At 42.3% G+C, this 19,863-nt stretch overlaps 1 protein-coding gene across 6 annotated transcripts in view; it reads left to right on the top strand.

The window, feature by feature from the left end:
- The window catches only part of VPS13D (vacuolar protein sorting 13 homolog D), a 323,690-nt gene that overhangs the window by 264,610 nt on the left and 39,217 nt on the right, over window positions 1–19,863 (top strand). For 5 of the 6 annotated variants that reach the window (XM_006145295.3, XM_006145292.3, XM_027770624.1 and 2 more), the window contains one exon: window positions 196–391. In XM_006145295.3, the coding sequence (XP_006145357.1) occupies window positions 196–391 (196 nt within the window). Of the gene's footprint in view, window positions 1–195; window positions 392–704; window positions 1,058–19,863 lie in introns of those variants that run through there. The other variant, XM_006145296.3, reaches the window with a different exon arrangement.

The following is a 19,863-nucleotide window of genomic DNA, read 5'->3' as shown; positions in this document are numbered from 1 at the left end:
TTGAGACTCTGGACTTAATGAACATGTCTGCTGGATTCCCTGTCTGTCTTTGAGTTGGCCTGTCTATACCCTTCCAGCACAGAGATTAACAGATGCCCTTAAATTGTCATTCTAGGTGTACAGAATTGAGGTTGGTTTTAAATGCTTTCTTTTTGTCCTTGATCAGCTTACAATAGCTCTTGTCTTTTTTGCTAGGTATCATTGGTGGATTGACCAGTGTTATAACCTCAACAGTAGAAGGTGTGAAAACAGAAGGAGGTGTCAGCGGTTTCATATCTGGCCTTGGAAAAGGGCTTGTTGGCACTGTAACCAAGCCAGTGGCAGGCGCCCTGGATTTCGCATCAGAAACAGCACAGGCAGTGAGAGACACAGCCACACTCAGTGGCCCCAGGTCAGTGGTCATGGTGAGAGTGGCTTTTCAGTTTCCAGCCCAGGTCTGCTGTTTCTCCTAATCCGATGTGTTTGATCCTACTCATTCTCTCTTAGTTATGTTTGTAAGTTGAATACTTGTAACTGAAATTTCTGACCTCCTTAACATATATTCATGAAAACGAGGCATAAAATCCTGGCATGAATTTATATATTGGGCCATCAGAAAAGTCATGACATATTTTTTAATCTATGTTTCTTTTTTCATGCAAAAATGTGTCATAACTTTTCTGCCCACCTAATACGAAGTATATTGTGTTGTTTTTCTTCAACAGAAATGTCAGAAATAGGATTACGCCATTAGAAGCTTCCTGTTTGTCAAATCAACTAGACCCCCACATGCCCATGATAAAACCATCACACTGAAGGCTGGGTCCTTGCTCCTGGTATCCATTATATAGTTCTCGATTCCCTGTGGTTACTGTTCACCATATGGACCTGCTCCTTCTTAGTTTTCCATTCACTTGAAAGTTCCAGCCAGTCCCCTAACCGCAAAATAAAAAGAGCCCCCCAACTCAGCAAGTTCTGCTATGAGACATTGCCTTGTCTTATCTAGCCAAGACTGGAAGTCAGGGAGAGCCCCTGTAACTCCAAATCCCACAGAACCCAACCACTTTAATTTAGCTGTTCATTTTAGTGGCCTGCTTTATCCTCCCTTTTCCAGAGGGACTAATTGGGGTTTCTTATCAACAAAGGGTATAATGAATGTTACAATTTCCAGCCAAGCTGGACTCCACTTAAGCCCAGAAGGATTTTGGTGCTGCTTGGATAATAGATGTTCCCTGGGTGAATTAATGTGCCCTTTTAGAATGCCTAATGCCTAGACCATGTCCACACCCTAATTCTCCCTCAAATAGGATTTGAAATAAAATCGTCCCTGATTAAAATGAATCCATTTGTCTGTCACTGGGAAACCTTACTGATGACACATTACTGCATTAGGGGAAATGCTCAGAATTGTCAACTGGGACCATGAAATGTGTTCTGCCAGAATGTCTTCCATCTGGAAGCAGCTGCTTTTTAAAAAAAGGATCTGTCAAGTTTACTTTAGTTAAATTATATTCTATTCTCAGATACAAAGCTAAAACAGTCCTTGAGTATATTTTGAAGCATTAATGAAGTTGTGGGGTGGGGCAGGCAGTAGGGAAGTTTTGAAAGTATTTTAAGTTAGTATTTCCATTTCTGCTCAAGGTTTTCTGCTCATCTCCAAGGTTTTGTTAACACAGTAAGACCTAACAAAGTGTGAATAAGGTAGAAGGCCCCTAAGAATTCCCAGAGACCCATCCTTATTCTTAAAATCCCCACATGGTCAAGAGATTTATTGATTTGTTTCAAAAAGGGTTTGAAGTGTATATGTTAACATTTTTCAAGGTTATCTTGTGCTGTTGACTAGAAAGAAATCACTTGAATTTTATACATTGTCACTTGATGAGGTTTTGGGTTCTTTGGGTGAGCACAAGTAATTGTAGCTGTTTGTTGCACACAGAAAGGTATTCTTGTTGTTTGGCCAGTTACCCAGCATTGCATTCTAAGGTTTGACATGGCATCAGCTGGTATGTTACCTGCTTTCATTAATTTCCAGGCAGCAAATGTTGATTGAAAATTCCCTGTGAATTCAGGGTTGGGAATAAAGCAGAAAGCAAGATTGCCCCTAGTTCAAATAGCTTATAACTAAGTCAGCATACATGGAACAGTCATATGTAAATAATTCTTTGCTGAAATTGAGATAAATGGCACAGGGATTTGCAAGGTGCTGTGAGACCAAATTGTAGAAAAGGGGAAGGGGACAGTGGCTAACCTAGTAGTCAGTAGAGTCAAGACAGGCTTTTCTGGGGAAGTAATATTTGAGATGAAGCCTAAAGTAGAAGCAGAAGTTGGTCAGGTGAATAGAAGAAAGAATCCCATGCCAGGTAAAGGGGGAGTGCATGTACAACATCAAAAGGAAGAGACTTAGCGCTGCTCAGTGACAAACATTGTCTAGGTACCTGCACATGTGCCATCTCTCCATACTTCATTTAGTACAAATAGGACTATTCATACTACAGATAGGACAAAGGCAATCAGAGAAATCACATGGTGGCTCCACAGCCACACAGCTGGCCGGAGTTGGAAGGGCCAGTCTCAGACCAGCACCCTTCCACTGCACTGCACTGTAGTGCCTGGGCCTGGCTGGTCCTTATAGGATGTCCTGGCATGTATCAGACTCAGGTGGTATCAAGGTATGGTGTGCTACACAGCTTCTTTCCTGCTCATCCAGATTGGCTTTTCCCATTACCAGCAATTTCCTTGTGTGGCTGAATCTGACATGATTTTGCATCTTGGCCAGCACCACATTTTCTCTCTCTGGTTCCTTCAGCCTGTCACCTTAGCATTCTCAGGAGCTCAGCTGCAGAGACCACACCCTGCCAGGTGCGCTGCACTTGGAGCTGTACCCAGTGAAGGCGCTATGGAACCATTCGCAGTCAGTACTACTCATTCCTCGTCATAGCCCATTTATGTTTTCCATTTCCACGTAGATGAAGCACCTGAGACACAATAAAGCTATGCAGCTTGCCTCAAAGCAGGCAGTAAGTGGGCAGTCTAATTGAACTTTAACTGCAGATTTCCTGTAACAGTGATCTGCCTAGCCATTCACTCGTCCCCAAAAAGCTGTGGGGATAAGCGAGGAGCAGCTGGGTGGTCATGGGCCTGTGCACAGGGAAGCTCAAAGGAGAGCTCCTTCAACTCCTCTCTATGCCTGAAAGTGCCAGGAGTGGGAGAACCATGGCAGAAGTTATAGAAGTGAGTGGGCACGTGCCAAACCCATGCTAGTTGGAGGACTAGATGGATCACAGTGCCCTTCATTGAATGAAAAAAGCATTACAGATTCTTCTGAAGGATTAAGTGGTAACCCTTTCACCAGTTACTCTCTCCATTTGCCCAGTTTTGAAAGTAGGGTTATTAACGAGGAGCCCTGTGTTAGAACAGAGCACTTGACCTTAGCATTCTCAGGAGCTAAGCCCCAGCTTCTTTTCATGTATTAGCTTAGGGTCCTTGGTCAAGTCTCTTAGTCTATCTAAGCCTCAATGCTTTCATCTATATATTGGTGCTAAAGATACCTATTTATCCTACCTCTCAGGGCCCTGAAGCCCAACCAGAGTTATTTTAGTGTGGAAGCTATAAAGAACCATAAATATGCTGGGGGGTGCTATTTTTGAGTCACATTAAAAGAACACAGACATGCTTGCAGGTGGAGAAATGTTTCGGTGCCTTAAAGGTTTATTCTGATGACAGTGTGATCTCTTAGGAGCATACTGGTTCTACCCAAGGGATAAATCACCCTGGTTTCTTGGAAGTGAGTTATAACCCTCTCTGACCATCCCAGTTGATTGAACAAGATCCAGGGGTGTTACTCAGGGTTTTTCCCCACTGTTTAGACAACAGGGACTAACAAATGATTTGAAGGGATTAGAAGTGAGATTCTGACCGAGGGCTGACCCTAGCCCAGGGACCAAGCCAGGAATAGAACCCAAGAGTCCAAGAGTCCTGCCTCTGAGTCTGCACTTGGAATGAGACTTTCTGCTTCCTTTGTAATATTTCATCCAAGTGAAGGCTTAGATCTTAGCATCTATGTTTTAAATGACCCAAATTTTAAGCAGATGATAGCAAAGTAAGCCATAAAACTGTGAAAGAATACTCCTTCCAGTAATCCATCTGAAACGTGGCCTTACAGGAAACACTGGCTCCTTTTTGTGTTTATTTGAACATGATTTTATTTATAGGGAACCCCCCTCCTTATGTTCTTTTAGATTTAAAGACTTCCAAGTTCCTCTCCTTGTTGGAGTGAGCAGACATTCTGAAACGGCCACCTACCTCTCCTCTGAAATTTCTCTGCAATCAAACAGTTCTTGGGAAGGCAGGTGGGGGTGGAGGGGAGAGGAGGGCGGAGGACAGCAGAGCCTTTGGCCGCGACACGAATGCTGTGGACTAATATCCCCCACTGCATTTGTTAACTGTACAAGTATGTGTGGTTTGGAACTGAAATAGGAAGCCTTTTCCAAAGCAACGTTCTGCTGGCTCAGGTTGCATCTTCTAGCCTACGTGTATAGGGCCACATTTGTCTGTTCCCAAGCAGAGTTTATGAAAATGGCACCGATGCAACCACCCTTGTGGTGCCATTGAAGCCATGTAGAAAAGCCCACTACCCTTCAAACAAACAGGCCAAAGCAGGGCCCTAAGCCACACGAGCATGTCCAGCTCTCTGCTTGTGTGTGTTAGTATCTGACAGCAGTATTTGAAAGCCACAGAGACACAGGATCGACCATTGTGTGGTTTAATAGAAGGTGAAAGTACCTTTGAAAAGAGAGGAGTGTCTGATTCTGAGCTGTTTATTTGCTTGTTTGTTTCTGTTGTAGACTTTAGAGTGTGTGACATTTTGGAAAATAGCAGATGAAGATTTATAAAGCTGGGCCCTGAGGTGTCCTCCAAAGTAGTTCCTCACCTTTTTAGTCAAGACCCAAAAAGGGGGAAGAAATGGGACTTGGCAGAACTTGAAATATTTAAACTAATTTAGCAAAGCCCAGGAGTATTGGAGCTTATCTTGTTATTTAAGTTAGATAAGGGAGAAGGGGCAATTTGAAGGATAGTGATAGATCAATGTTTAAGAATATAGCCATCAGGACTGATGATGTTCTGGAATCCCAGGACCCCTGTGTTGTGCACGTAGATAGAAATTCCAGTTGCTCTGAAAGCTTTTGAGTAACCTTTTGGTTTATTTCACAGAAAAGATTTATGGTGGGTATATTTGCCTTTTTCAGTAAAAACATTCCCATGACACCACCCAAAATTTGTTAAAGACTCTTGCCATCACGACCTCTTGGATGTGAAATTAAAATGGATTTTCTAAAGCAATGGCACTTTTTGTAACCAAGTGCTTGCACCTTGCCTGTGACCGTCTAGATAAAAGGTTACTTAAAACCTCTCAAGTCACCAGAGTCTCAATGCAATCAGGTAGACAGGTCAGGAAAAAGCAGCAAAGAGAATTAAAGAAGCTCTTCCTCTGTTATTTTAAGTCATTAATACCATTTTTAATTATCCTGCTCTGAAAGCAGACGTTTGTTATATCAAACATCGCACACAGCGCATTGAGCAGAATTGCTTTATGTTTTATGTCTTCACTCATGATAGAGTGTGTACACATACACAACTCAGAGAGGGAGAGAGAAATGAGCACCGTCCACAGGGTCAGGTCACACAGCGAGCCCCTCTTCTGGCCCTCCAGCCTCTGGGATCCAGGGACGCGTGTGCATGCTCTGCATGTTTCAGGCCAACCTGGGCTGGGTTCCAGTCTGCCGGCACTGTGTGGCATTCAGCTTTGCTTGAGCAGCATGTTACTGCTGTGCTTCAGAGGCCCTTTAATTTTTTATTTTATTTACTTTTTAAAAATAAATTTATATATTTTTTAATTTCATGTATTCAATGAGTGAATGAGACAGAGGCAGAGAAAGAGGGAGTAAGCCAGCACCCCCAGCAAGGCTCCGGCACTGCTACCTTCCCCAGCCTCAGCCAGCTCCAGTCACGGCCACACGAATGACTCGCATTCACAGGGAAGTCTTGGATACCAGTCAGCAACCTGCCCTCATGGGTTTGTCTTGCAGGGCCTCGCATTTTACTGCTGTACCATCGTCTGGCCCCAGAATTGGTTTAAATCAAGCCATTATGGAACTTCCAAAGGTGAAAATCTAATAAAAATTAAAACGTACTCTAGGATATAACAGTACAATACGACAGTACTCTCAGTATTTTGCATTAATGTTCCATGTGAAGCAGAGGCAAGTAGGCTGATATATTCTGTGTATTTGGTAGCAAAACAGGTCCAACATTTCATCAAAAGTTCCTAGTTAATCTTAAACTGTAAATAGACATTATATTTTATTCCTTTTTTTAAAAGAATTATTGTATTTAACTTTATTTATTTTTAATTTGACCAAAGAGGGACAGAATGAGAAAGAGGGAAAGTGAGAAAGCAAGCCACTAGGTCGAGGATTCAAACCACTCGGCCATGTGGAGTCCAGTGCCCTTAACCACCATGCCACATGCCAGTCCCCTATGTTGTTTTAATAAGGAAATGTTTATAATTGCCAGCTAGTATAATTGACCTTTTAAAAAGATGCTCCAGGGACCAGCAGATAGCATAATGGTTATGTCACTGGTCTCCTACGTCAACTGTGGTTCAGGTCCCGGACAGCAGCTTGAAACTCACGCCAGGCTCACGTGTGTGCATGCTCTAAATCCCAAAAGGATAGTGGAGGAGAAGGGCTCGTGCATGGCCATCATCCCCCTGGGGGGTGATTTCTCGCTTTCTGTCTCTCTGGCTCTCCAGCAAGCACACAAGCCCTATTGGAAAACTCACTCTCTCCAAAAAATGATGCACTACATCATCCGATGGCTACTGCCTCGTACTTGTTTAAGAAGTTCAGGCATACCCCTTCAGATGAGTCTTGTAGTCTCTAGTAGGGTAGATACAAAGACACATGTATTGGTAAGGGTGAAAAGCTAGAGCTATTAACTATTCATCCCTGAGGCTGTTTCTTCTCTTTGTCCAAATCTGTTTATTGGCTTAATAATCACGTGCTGCTTGGAGCAACTGGTGTCTTAGTTAACATGTCATTTTCATCATGAAAAGGAATTACATTTCAGTGGAACTGAAGAGTTACTGCTCTATCTAACTGAAGGGAAGGGACTGCCAGACCTCTGCTTTGTCATGCAAAGGTGGCAACTAGTGGCTACCCCTTTATCCATCTTCTGCTGACCCTGTGTATGTATGTATGAGGTGATACCCTTGTATTCTCACTTCGTAACCTTGTCAAACCTGGTCTTTCCAGAGAATCCTTGAAGGTAGATGGGTTATTTCTCATTCCTCATGCTACCTGAGCAACCCCAGATAAAGAAACAACATTAAGAACCGTGTTAATGACACTGAATCTCTCTCTCTCTCTCTCTCTCTCTCTCTCTCAGATCTGTTGTAAGCTGATGAAAGTACAAGATAAGTTATTTTTAAGAAACATCTTAACAGTCCTTCATGCCTTATAAGTTAAAATTCTTCTCACAGGAACATAAGCAGAGAAATCTTATTTTCTGAGACAGACATCTTCCCTCTTGCTGAACTCTAAACACTGTAATCCCCTTTCACTCAAAGGCCCCAGACAATGCCATTCTCATTGTAACATAACTTATGGAAAGCTGAGATCCATTGCTGAAAAAAAAAGTGCAAAGTTTGTATGTTCACAAAGCTTTGAGAAAAGCTTTTCCATTTCTGAAATCCCATGAACTGAATCTCTCTCTCTCTCTCTCTCTCTCTCTCTCAGATCTGTTGTAAGCTGATGAAAGTACAAGATAAGTTATTTTTAAGAAACATCTTAACAGTCCTTCATGCCTTATAAGTTAAAATTCTTCTCACAGGAACATAAGCAGAGAAATCTTATTTTCTGAGACAGACATCTTCCCTCTTGCTGAACTCTAAACACTGTAATCCCCTTTCACTCAAAGGCCCCAGACAATGCCATTCTCATTGTAACATAACTTATGGAAAGCTGAGATCCATTGCTGAAAAAAAAAGTGCAAAGTTTGTATGTTCACAAAGCTTTGAGAAAAGCTTTTCCATTTCTGAAATCCCATGACTCATTTTTATGCAAGATTATCTGTTAGAAAAAAAAAACCACTTTTTTGGTCATGGTACATTATCATTTCTAGAAAGGAGAGCATCTAATTCTTGCCATTTTTGTCATGCAGAGATGATTGACTTTATGGAAAAGATACAATGCTGCTTCCAAAAGTAAAACTTAACTGAATTTAGGTATGTACATCTTTAAAGTCTGGTCCTTTATTCTCAACCAGCAAGCCTTTGCACAAAGAAAATAGAATGGAAGGTGTGAGTGCTTTCTTTTCTTTTCTTTTTTTTTTTTTTTAAGAGGTTTTCGCTATAGGGCGCATGTGCTCCTCAGACAGAGACAGAGAGACAGAAAGCGAGAAATCACCCCCAGGGGGGATGGCCACACCGCAATCCCTTCTCCTCCATTCTCCTCTCGGGATCTTGGGCATGCACGCACCATGCGCCCGGCGTGAGTTTTAAGCCACTGGGTCCGGGACACGAACCGCAGTTGACTGCATGGGAGTCCAGCAACATAGCCATTACTGCTGGTCCCAGATGTGAGTGCTTTCTGATTTGATTTCCTATATTTAAAAATTCTCTGGCATTGCAAATGTGGAGTACCTTCTATGTTCAGTGAATTCAGTTTTTTAAACTCCGTGGGGATAATGTAAAATTATGTACTTAAGATACACACTTGAGATTTTTGAGTTGAACTTCAAGAGAAATGCAAGTGTCCATATACATTTCATCCTGAGAAAAATTTGTGTATTTTGCACTAGAGAAGAATGAACAGCCATTTTCTACTCATGGAACTCCTCTGCCCTGGAGTTGGATTTTCTTATTTTTATTAATAGGTTTCTATGACTATGCCATGTCTTTCATGGTCTTCTCTTAAAAAGTCCTCCATCTTATCCAGGATGAAATTGGAATCTTCCTTAAAGAAAGGATCCAGTTTTGAATTCAAGCCGCCTGCTCCCAAAGAGCTTCAGATTAAGATCATTTTGGGATACTAGGACATATGGACTAAAAGGGAATTAAAGCCTTAATATTGTATTATGTAATAGCGTATAAGCTTTGGTGAAAGGGGAGATAGGTTTCAATGCTACAATTCACCCTAAATTGTCTTGCCCTGATGCCTTTATCTAGGGATCTTCTGCCTGACTGCATCTCAAAGAAAGTTGCCTGCTAAATTCTCAATAATTTGTCAAAGGAAGGAAAAGTAGAGTTTAATTAACAAGACATTGTTATAACAATATATTCTAAAACTGTTTTTATTGTATTAGCCTTATATAGTTCAAATCTGGTTGAGCTGGCCCTATAGCCTAATGGTTAAAGGAGCCAAATCCCACATGACAGACCACAGTTCAAATTCTGGCCCCAATGGCTTGAAAAATCATGTCGGATGCATGTGCTTGTATGCCCAAAATCCCAGTCGAGAAATGGAGGAAAAGGGATTGTGGTATGACTTATGGAGGATGCTTTCTTTCTCTCTTCCTCCCTCTGTCTTTTTCACTCTTTCTGTCCAGGCTCATACAGCACATACTCTCAGGCAATAAAAAAAATATATAAAACTGGGACCAGCAGTTGGCATAATGGCTATGTCGCTGGACTCCCATGTAGTCAACCACAGTTCCAGTCCCGGACCCGGTGTTCTTAAAGTCACAGCAGGCGTGTATGCATGTGTGCTAAGATCCCGAGAGGAGAATAGAGGAGAAAGGATTGTGGTGTGGCCATCCCCCCTGGGGGGTGATCTCTCGCTTTCTATCTCTCTGTCTCACTCTGTCTTTCTGGCAAGTGCACGCGCCCTATAGCAAAAAAAAAAAACTCTCAAAAAAAAATATATAACTGGTTAACAGTGTTACTAATCTTCTGTGTATTTTTAAAACATAGAAGAAACTTTCTTTTTTTTAAAGGTTTTTGCTATAAGGTGTGTGTGCTCGCCAGAGAGATAGAGGGAGAAAAAGTGAGAAATCACTCCCAGGGGGATGGCAGTTCCTTCTCCTCTATTCTCCTTTTGGAATTTTAGGCATGCATGCACACATACCTGGCATGATTTTCAAGCCACTGGATCCAGGACTCAAACCATAGTTGGCCATGTGGGAGTCCAGCATCCTAACCACCATGCCACCTACTGGCACCAAAGAAACTTATTTTTAATTAGCAAAGAACAGAGGGTCTAGGGACCCCTGGGGAACTGCAGATCCATCACATCAAACCCTTTTATGTGAATTCATATATGTACATAACAGTTTTGATAATAACATTCTCTAATGAGTGTACAGTGTTTTCTAGAAGCTACGTAGTATGGGATATTGTACCATATTGAGTATCTCTAGATGCAAATATGAGATTACAGCTGTTTTCAGTTAAGCAAGACTTTAAAAGATTTGTAGAAGTGTGAAACAGTGCCATTCTTCTCACCTCTTCTGACTCTGCAAATATGCTACCAGCTGACAGGTACACCTGTACCTGGTTAATTTCCTTGACAAGCTGTTCTATTTGAAAATATGGTGATGATCCATCATTTTGCTAATAAATAGCACATATCGGCAATGAGGGATTAATTTGGATTAAGCTATAGGGAACCACTGAAATGTGATGCTTCACTTTGGCTTCCTGCCAACAGTTGTCATCCCTCTTGGTTTACTCCTGACTTTTACTGGATTTTTTTGAAGTGACAATTGGGAAGATTTTATCACATCAGCAAGACCTCTTACAATACTTTACCTAATTGCCCTTCACCTTCACCTGCATCTCAGTAAATCTCAGCTTCAGCATCTTGGTAAGTGTAGCTGCACACCACATGACAATGCAAGATCCGTCCTGTCAGAAGGCACAGATAAAACTCTTTCAGGTGATCAAGAAGCTGTATCTATTTTAGTTTACCACAGCCTTCTACCCTAGCAAAGTTGGTGGAGCAGGACAAACCCACAATATTTGGATAAGTTCCTTTGAACTCCCTGTGGAAAGCAGTTTTTATGGGGCAGTTGTTCTGCGTTAACACCAGAGACACTCCGAATAGATTTTCCCCAAACATACTTCAAACATTGATAATGGCAGGGGTGACCCAAGCTGTACCATAAAATCCCAGGACTTGGAGAAACTTCAAAGGGGAGTCAGAGCAAAACTTCAGCTCTCATTTTGAGGAATATGGGTCACAGGCACCCTGGCTAGTGTCCACTGCAACCTCACTGAGTAGCACCAGGGTGGACAGGGGCAGGTCTTCTGCTTTATTGACCGACCCCAGTGGCACAGTTAGGGCAGTAGTGACTGGCACCTGCCCACCTCCAAGGGCACAGCAGGCTGAATTACCACATCCAAAGGGCTTTTATGTCCCTTAGTGAAAAGATGGGAACCTCAGAGTCATTAACCCTTTTGTTTGAACTGTTGAAGGGACTCCATTAATCCAGTTTAGCTAAATCTGAACTTGTAATGTTCAGATCCAGTTGCTTAGTAAATATAGGCAAATTGGCAGTAGAAATGTATTAACTGGTTAGATATTGAACTACTAATATATTCCAGGCATATAATAGGTATTCATGTTTAAATAACTAAGGATAAACTGCATTAAAATATTTTTCAGGTTTGGGACCAGCAGATGGCGTAATGGCTATGTCACTGGATTCCCGTGTAGTTGACTGCGGTTTGAGTCCTGGACCTGGTTGCTTAAATTCACCCAGGCGCATATGCATGCATGCCCAAGATCCTGAGAGGAGAATGAAGGAGACGGGATTGCAGCATGGCCATCCCTCCAGGGGGGTGATTTCTCACTTTCTGTCTCTGTCTCTCTAACGAGTGCACACACCTTATAGCAAAAAGCTCTCAAAAAAACGTATGTGTCTTTCAGGTTCTTGAGAAACCACCAAGGTCAGTTGTTGGTACATTAATATACTTAGAAGTAAGTGTTCATTGAAGTGTGTTTCCTGTGGCTTGCCTTCTTTTACTTATTGCAGAAGGCACATGCAGTCACTAGAGAGAGACAGAGAGAGTCACCCTCAGATAGGGAAATCCTTTTTTCTCCAGTTCTCCATCTTGTCAGGTTTCAGGGCATATACATAGACATACCCAGCATGTTCCCCCACCATTTTTGGGACTTTAGCCATAGTCAGCCATTTGGGACCTGGCTCCCTATGCACAGGCTTATACTGCATTACAGGGCCAGCCCTATAGTTCTCTTAAGGTAACCTTTTATTAGTGATTTGACTTACTGTGTGTTTTTGAAAACAACACAGTTGCATTTGTATGTGATGGTATATGTTACAGAGGTAAGGGGTGGCTAGTAACAGGCCTTTATTTTCAACTTTATTACTAGGGCCATCACAGCTTTTTTTTTTTTTTTTTTTTTAGATTTTTGCCATAGAGTGCATGGTACTTACTGAAGAAAAAAGGGAAAGACAGAGGGGAAGTGAGAAGTCATCTCCCCCAACCCCTGTCAGGGAGAATGGCCATGCCACAGTCCCCTCTCCATTCTCCTCTCAGGATTTTGGGCACATAACGCTTATGGGTTTGGCATAATTTTCAAGCCACAGGTCCAGGACTTGAACTGCATCTGGCCATATGAGAATATAGTGCCTTAGCCAACATGCCACCAGCTGGCCCCCCATCACAGGTTTATAAAAACAAATCATTATAGTTATACTAATTGTTTATAAATTGAGCTAATGACCAGTTGGTTTTTAAAAAATCATTCTTTATACCTATGTATATTTAATAAACTTAATATCTAACTCACAATTAATAAGAACTATTTAAGAACCTATTTTTTAACCTGAATTATCATGCTTTAACAGAATTTATCTTTTCAAGTCAAAGTCTATTTTATCAAAATAAATATGTCTTCACACTGAAAAGTCAAATGCCTATAAACAAATATCCAACAGTATCCTGCCCCTTTGTTTCCTATCCTTGATTCTTGCTCTCCCAGAGGCAGCCACTTTCAACACTTTTGGCTCTTTCTTCAGTTTGGAGGTATTGATACTCCATACTTGTAAAATGAACAAATGAATGAGTATCCTGCTATTTCTTAACATCATTTGACTTCCTATTGCTGTATGGACATGTTCTCTCTCCCCATTTTTCAATATATGTTTGCATCCCTAATTGGGAAATCTAAAATCCAAAATGCTCCTTAATCCAGACTTTATGAGTGCTGGCCTGACACCATATGTGGGAAATTTCACGCTTGACCTCATGGGATAGGTTGTAGTCAGAACACTGCAAAACCAAAATATTATGTGAGATTACCTTCAGGCTATGTGTATAAGGTATATATGAAGCATAAATGAATTTTATGTTTACGCATGGGTCCTATCCCAGAACATCTCATTATGTATATGCAAATATTCTCAAAAAGAGTCTGAAATTCAAAACACTTCTGGTCTCAAGCAATTCAAATAAGGGATAGTCAACCTTTATATTATCCTTTTTCGATAAATCAGTATTCAGATTTTTTTGTTCAGCTGGATTTTATTTTTTGCTGTAGGGCACAAGCACTTGCCAGAAAGAGAGACAGAGAGAGAGAGAGAAAGAAGTGAGAAATAACCCCCAGGGCAGTTGGCCACACCACTTTCTCTTCTCCTCCATTCTCCTTTCAGGATTTTGGGCACACATGCACACATGTCCAGTATGTTTTTCAAGCCACCAGGTCTGGGACCTGTGAGATCCAGCTGCCTTAACTATGCCACAGGCTGGCCCAGTATTCAGTTTTCACATTGTTATGACTGTATAAATAGTTTGCCCCATGAAATCACATAGGTTATTTGATTATGTTTCCTTTTTTGAACTTTTTTGTTTGTTTTTTTCTCCCTGGACTTAGTAGCTACTTTTACTTGTATTGTTGTTTGCTTAGTTTTCTGTATGCATATTCCTAATTATCTTCATATGCTTATTTACCTTCAACTCTTTTTACCCTGTGATAAGTAACTTCTTTTTCTCACCCCCAAAATTGCTATCTGCCTATTGCTAATTTATCCACAAACTCTCTTTCATATGTTTGAAAATACGCTAGGTAATTTATCTGTTTAATTATTTTTCCTGGAAATTCTCCCCCTGTATTGCTCATGCTCCTCTCTGGACTGGTTATGCTCTAGACCTATGGCAGAGCTATTGTTCTAGTACCATTTTGAGTTTCTTTCTTCCATGGATTTGCATTGGTCTGTCTCATGATTAGAGACGGTCTTCAGATAATTTGGTGATTCTTGACTGTCTCATCTACACCTACTTAAAGATGAGGCACTAAAAAGCCAGTGGGATCTCTCTGTGTGGAACTCCAGGACCTCATTGTAGAGTGACCAGGTGAGAACCCGTTGATTTTGGTCTCCTGTTGAGCAAAAGCAGGCTACATGGGGGCAAAAGGGGGACCTCTAGGTCTAATTGCTTTTTGTACAGACTTGTAACCAGTCCTCCTGTTTTCACCACTGCATATACATGCCTCCGTGTTCCTCTTTCATGCCCTAGGCCTTCAGAGTCACTTGGTGTTTCCATTTTCTGAAACTTAGTGGGTTCCTATTGTACTAATTAGCTTATTGCTCTGTGGCTTCCCCTCCCTCAGGCTTACATTTCAGCACCCTGTGTCCATCTGCTTCTCAGCTTCTAAAATGTTGACACCTTCTCTTTATCCTTTTGGATTTATGCCATTTGCATCCCTTTGCTTTCACTTGAGAGGGGTCTCTGGACTAGATCTGTCATATTTAATCATAAGTCCTATAACTTAGACTTTCCACTAATTCATTTATCCTTTCTTGAATGTCCTTGATTGTCCTTACCTCTCACCTCCAACTAGTAGCCTTAAATTAATGTGATTTTACCGAAATCCACATCCGTATTTCTACTGAAATCCTCTTTGTAAGCTTGGTGGTGTTAAATAATAATAAGCTGGGACCAGCAGATGGCATAATAGTTATGTCACTGGACGGTCACATAGTCGACCGCAACCCAGCACTACGACTCAAGTCCCAGACCCAGCGGCTAAAACTCAACGCTTGGTGCATGTGCATGCATGCCCAAAATCCCAAGAGGAGAGTGGAGATGGGATTGCAGTGTGGCCATCTACCTGGAAAGTGATTTCTCACTTTCTGTCTTTTTGTCTCTCTCCAGCTCTCTGGAGAGCACAAGCACCCTATAACAAAAATTTCTCAAAAGAGAAGGAAGGAAGGAAGGAAGGAAGGAAGGAAGGAAGGAAGGCCGGCAGGCAGGCAGGCTGACTTATGGCAAACATGTTTAAGCTTTTACTATGATTCAGGCATGGTTCTGTGTACTTGCAAGTATTATCTCATTTAATCTTCATGACAACATTTGATCAGTATCTGCTTCTTTCTCAAAAGAGTCTGCGTGCAACTGGTGAGAAGTTGTCAGTTGCAACCCCAGCTTTGAGTCTGTTATTGGTCTTTAATCTCTTGTTCTGTGACTTGTAAAGAAACAGGTTGTAGAAGGCTCTTGTCAGATCCCAGGAACATGAAAGAAATAGCACACCCGGTGGTAGTGACATGTCCCTGTCACCACCCCTCATTGAACCATAAAAGCTATTCAGAGGGGCCGGCAGCTGGTGAGCGACTGTACTTAGATCCTGGGTGCTGATGGGTATTTTGTAGTTTCCAAGGGAAGTTGCTGAAAGTTTTCTTATCTTGACACTCCAAGGGCAAGAGGTCTTTCTTCAAAGAGAAGCGCCTATTTCAGAAAGAGATGTGGAAAGAGTATAAAATTAAGGTTTTTCCCCAGTTCTGGAGAGGAAGCGGGAAGGAGCAATGTGACAGCCAGCATGAAAGGAAACCAAGCTTCAGCAACAATCCTGAAGGGGCTTCCCCAGCACTGTTTGATTCCCACGTCCTAAAACACTGTTAAAGGGGCCTCCTGGGAGCCCAGGAGCCCTGGATTTGAGTCACTGTACCACTCTTCCTCAGCTCTGGCCTGGAGCAAGTTTTCCCCTCTTTTTAATTTCTCTGAAGTGAGATTCCATTGACTCAGATGGAACAAGGATAATAATGCCAACGCTGATGGTTGGTTATATGGGTTAAATTATACTACGTGTGGAAGGTACTCAGGCTGACATGTGGCATGTAGTTAGGTCTCAAGGAATTATATTTGTGTCAGTATTCTCTCTCAAATACAGAATGTGAAATGGGAGCAAAATAGGAACTAATGTCCATTGCTCTTACATACACCCTGTCCCTGGAATCTTGCTGACACTTGCTGTTGTGCTAGGAGTTCATACGCTTTTCTGGGGTTTTGTGCTTCCTGTTCTCTTCCTCCATAGGAAATAGTTAAATCCAGGCCTAGAATTGCCAAGTGGTAGGCCTCACCTGGGCTCTCACACTTTGTGCATGAGAACCCTGCTAGGAAAGGTGTGTAGAGGCCACGAACTTGCTCTGAACCCACTTGTGAAGAGCAGGTGATCCCAAACTATTGTTAGTGTCTGCTGTAAATGATATGCCTCTGGGTTCGAGCAGAGTTCAGCCAAAAGCCCCACATGACATGGAAATCTGTCCTGGAGCCAGGTTTGTCGGGTAAAAGTTATGTAGCAAATGTCTCCAAACATTGGCATCTGTTGTCTGCCAAGGGTAGGACAACCGAGAATGATGGAGTGCTTACGGAAATTAGGATGGGGCATGCGACCCTGTAACAGCTGACAAACTGTCTCAGGCCACTGTCGCTCAGCCAGCTCCTTTGATAAACAGCTCTAAAAGCATTACGTGGTTTGGAAAGCATTCTTCAAAAATGGTTATATTTTCCAGACATGCGACAGTCCACTGTTGAGTATTGTTTAAGGATTTTGAATTGTAGAATCACATTCCTCTTCAGTGGGGCTTTTGCAACTATTGTGGGTTCATCTATTGCTGACTCTTGCCAGAACAATCTCACAACAATATTATGTAGGTCAGGTTCCCCTATGTCTATTTAAAAAAAAAAAAAAGTTTTCTTGGGCTCTCAGGGTTAAGAGTTTAAAAGGTAACACAATTTCTTTTATTTCCAGGTAGGTATAATGGGCCCTTTAAAACACTGCTTTCATCATCTTTATTTCATGATTTCTACATAATGAAAGTAAGAGATGACCTTGGGGGCAAGTCTGCGGAGTGCTGGTGAAGGCAGCTGGATCCCACATGGCCAGCTTCTCAGTTCGAGTCTCAGACTGCACGACTTGAGAGGCAATGCAGGGATGTGTGCGTATATGCCCAGACCCCCAAAAGGGTAGAGAGGTGTAGGAGAAGGGGTTGTGGCATGACCATCCCTCACGGCGAGCTCGCTCGCACTCTCTCTCTCTCTTTCTCTCTCGTGAGCTCATGTGTCCTCTAACACAATTTTTTTTTTGAGAGATTTTCACTGTAGGGCGTGTGCACTCGCCAGACAGACAGAGAGAGACATAGAGACAGAAAGCGAGAAATCACCCCCCAGGGGGGATGGTCACGCCGCAATCCCTTCTCCTCCATTCTCCTCTCGGGATCTTGGGCACGCACGCACACGCGCCCGGCGTGAGTTTTTTAAGCCACCGGATCCGGGACACGAACCGTGGTCGACTACGTGGGAGTCCAGCGACATAGCCATTACGCTAACTGCTGGTTCCCTCCTCTAACACAATTTTGAAAAAGAGAGAGCTCACCTTGGATTATTGTAATGCTTTGAGCCTTTGAAAATTACCTTTCTGTAGATTAAAAATATTTCTTTAGTAATTTATTTCAAACCTCATCTCTCATTGGTCCTTTTCCCAGAAATTTAACTCCGATTCCCTTTTTTTTTTTTTTTTTGGAGAGGTTTTTTTGCTATAGGGCGCGTGCGCTCGCCAGACAGACAGAGAGAGACATAGAGACAGAAAGCGAGAAATCACCCCCCAGGGGGGATGGTCACGCCGCAATCCCTTCTCCTCCATTCTCCTCTCGGGATCTTGGGCACGTACGCACACGCGCCCGGCGTGAGTTTTAAGCCACCGGGTCTGGGACGTGAACCGCGGTCGACTACGTGGGAGTCCAGCGACATAGCCATTACGCTAACTTCTGGTTCCCACTCCGATTCCCTTTTAAACCTCCTAGCGAATTCTGGATGTTGTTGGACAAGGGAAGGACATTCAGACATATTATAAGTACAAAATACTCTAGTGACAGATTTTTTAAAACTTTATTGAAGTCAGATGTGCCACTTTTTTTTTTTTTTTTAAGTTTCAGGGTCAGTTTCTTGAGTTTTTGTTTGTTTTTATTTTTGTTTTTGTTTTTTCCTTATTCACAAAATGCAGTGGTTGAACTGACAGAGTAACATGAAACATCATTCTGATTTATTGTGTTGGAGTGACAGCAGTTCACATTCTTTTAATCTGTCAGTGTAGGATCAGTTCCTGCTTGACTCAAATCTCTGTGATCAAAATAACCTATCTGGATGTTCCGTTTGGGTATTGGAGGCAGCTTGGCCTCTTGGCACAAGAACAGGATTGCAATATTGAGACCAAAACCCAGCCCTGACACTGCTCTTGCGGTGGCCTTGTGCAAACAGCTTTTTATCTCCTCGGGTCATTTTCCACACTGACAAAGAGGGAGAGAAACTTCCTTGCTCTAGTTATGTCTGCACAACTGGGGTTAATAACTGTGTAACTCCCTGGAAAGATGGCACGGGTGGGCTCCTAGGGCTGGCTCTGCCCTCTGGGAAGAACTTGGATATTGGGGTGAAGAAAGCTCATGCAGGATAAATGAAAACTTGATAATGTTTTCTAAAAATAAAAGGCACCAGGCTGTGTCATACCTTAAATATTCCTTAGCAACTTGTAGTCCTAGTCCTATCCCCTACTGGGCTTAGCACCATTTAAGTTGGTTGCATCTAATCTCCCCAAGGGTTGAGTCTATGGCCACATCTGCCTTGTCACTGCTTCTCACTTCCCTCTGATTTCACCTCTGGGAAGACTACAGAGCACTCTAGGCATAGCAGGCTAGATACATGGGTGGGGGATGTCAGGACGGCCCATATGAAATTATATGGTACAGAGAACCTGTTGTACTAGACCACTTTGCACATGCTCAGTAATCATGGAAGTACTTGAATGTTCACAGTTTCTTTTAGCTGATGGCCAGGAAGTCAATGTTTAGAAAACACCCCTGACAGAGCCATTTATACAAGAAAGAATGTATGTGGTATGAAAAGCACATTTCAAAACGTGTTTCCTCTTAGTTCCCAAGCCCATATCAGATTAGTACTTCTTAACCCTCCCTGCAGTGCTAGAGCAATGGCAGTATTGAGCAGCTCATGGATAAGGCACAATGTATGGGAGAGAAATGTGGACAGCACTCAGTCTGATGGCAGCTCTTGTGTTCCTACATTTTCAGAGTCTGGCCCTTCTGTTTACTTATGATTATATGTTCCTAGAATATTGTCATCAAAGTTATCCTGAGATAGAAAAAGTCTAACAGGAAGTAGGAGCATTGAGGTCACTGTTTATAAGTTCTCAAAGTCAGCCTTGGCCCATAGAGAGTCTCGTACTTGGGGGTAGATCCAGTTTTCCAAAGTTTAATATATCAGAGACTCTTGGTACATCTGGGCTCATGATGGACCAGACTAGGCCTTCAAGAGTTCTTGAGTCACACTCCTGATACCTGATGGAGCCTGGATTCATTCCTGTGTATTCTTGTCACTTGTGCGATAATATGAGTGTGAGTACTCTAGATTGTCCTGGGAGCCAGGAAGCTTATTATGACTAGAGACTTCAGTGGACCCTGAGCATGTATATGAACAGCTAGAGACAGACTGAATGAATTACACATTTTTCTTGAGAATTTCCTACATTAGCTCACCTAACTTTTTCATGCCTCTTTTTTTCCCTAGCTTAAGTGGTT

The sequence above is a fragment of the Tupaia chinensis genome, unplaced genomic scaffold, assembly GCF_000334495.1.
Source record: "Tupaia chinensis unplaced genomic scaffold, TupChi_1.0 Scaffold000146_1, whole genome shotgun sequence".
Lineage (NCBI taxonomy): Eukaryota > Metazoa > Chordata > Mammalia > Scandentia > Tupaiidae > Tupaia > Tupaia belangeri.
Note: the sequence above shows the minus strand (reverse complement) of the source record. Positions and strands in the feature narration are given on the sequence as shown.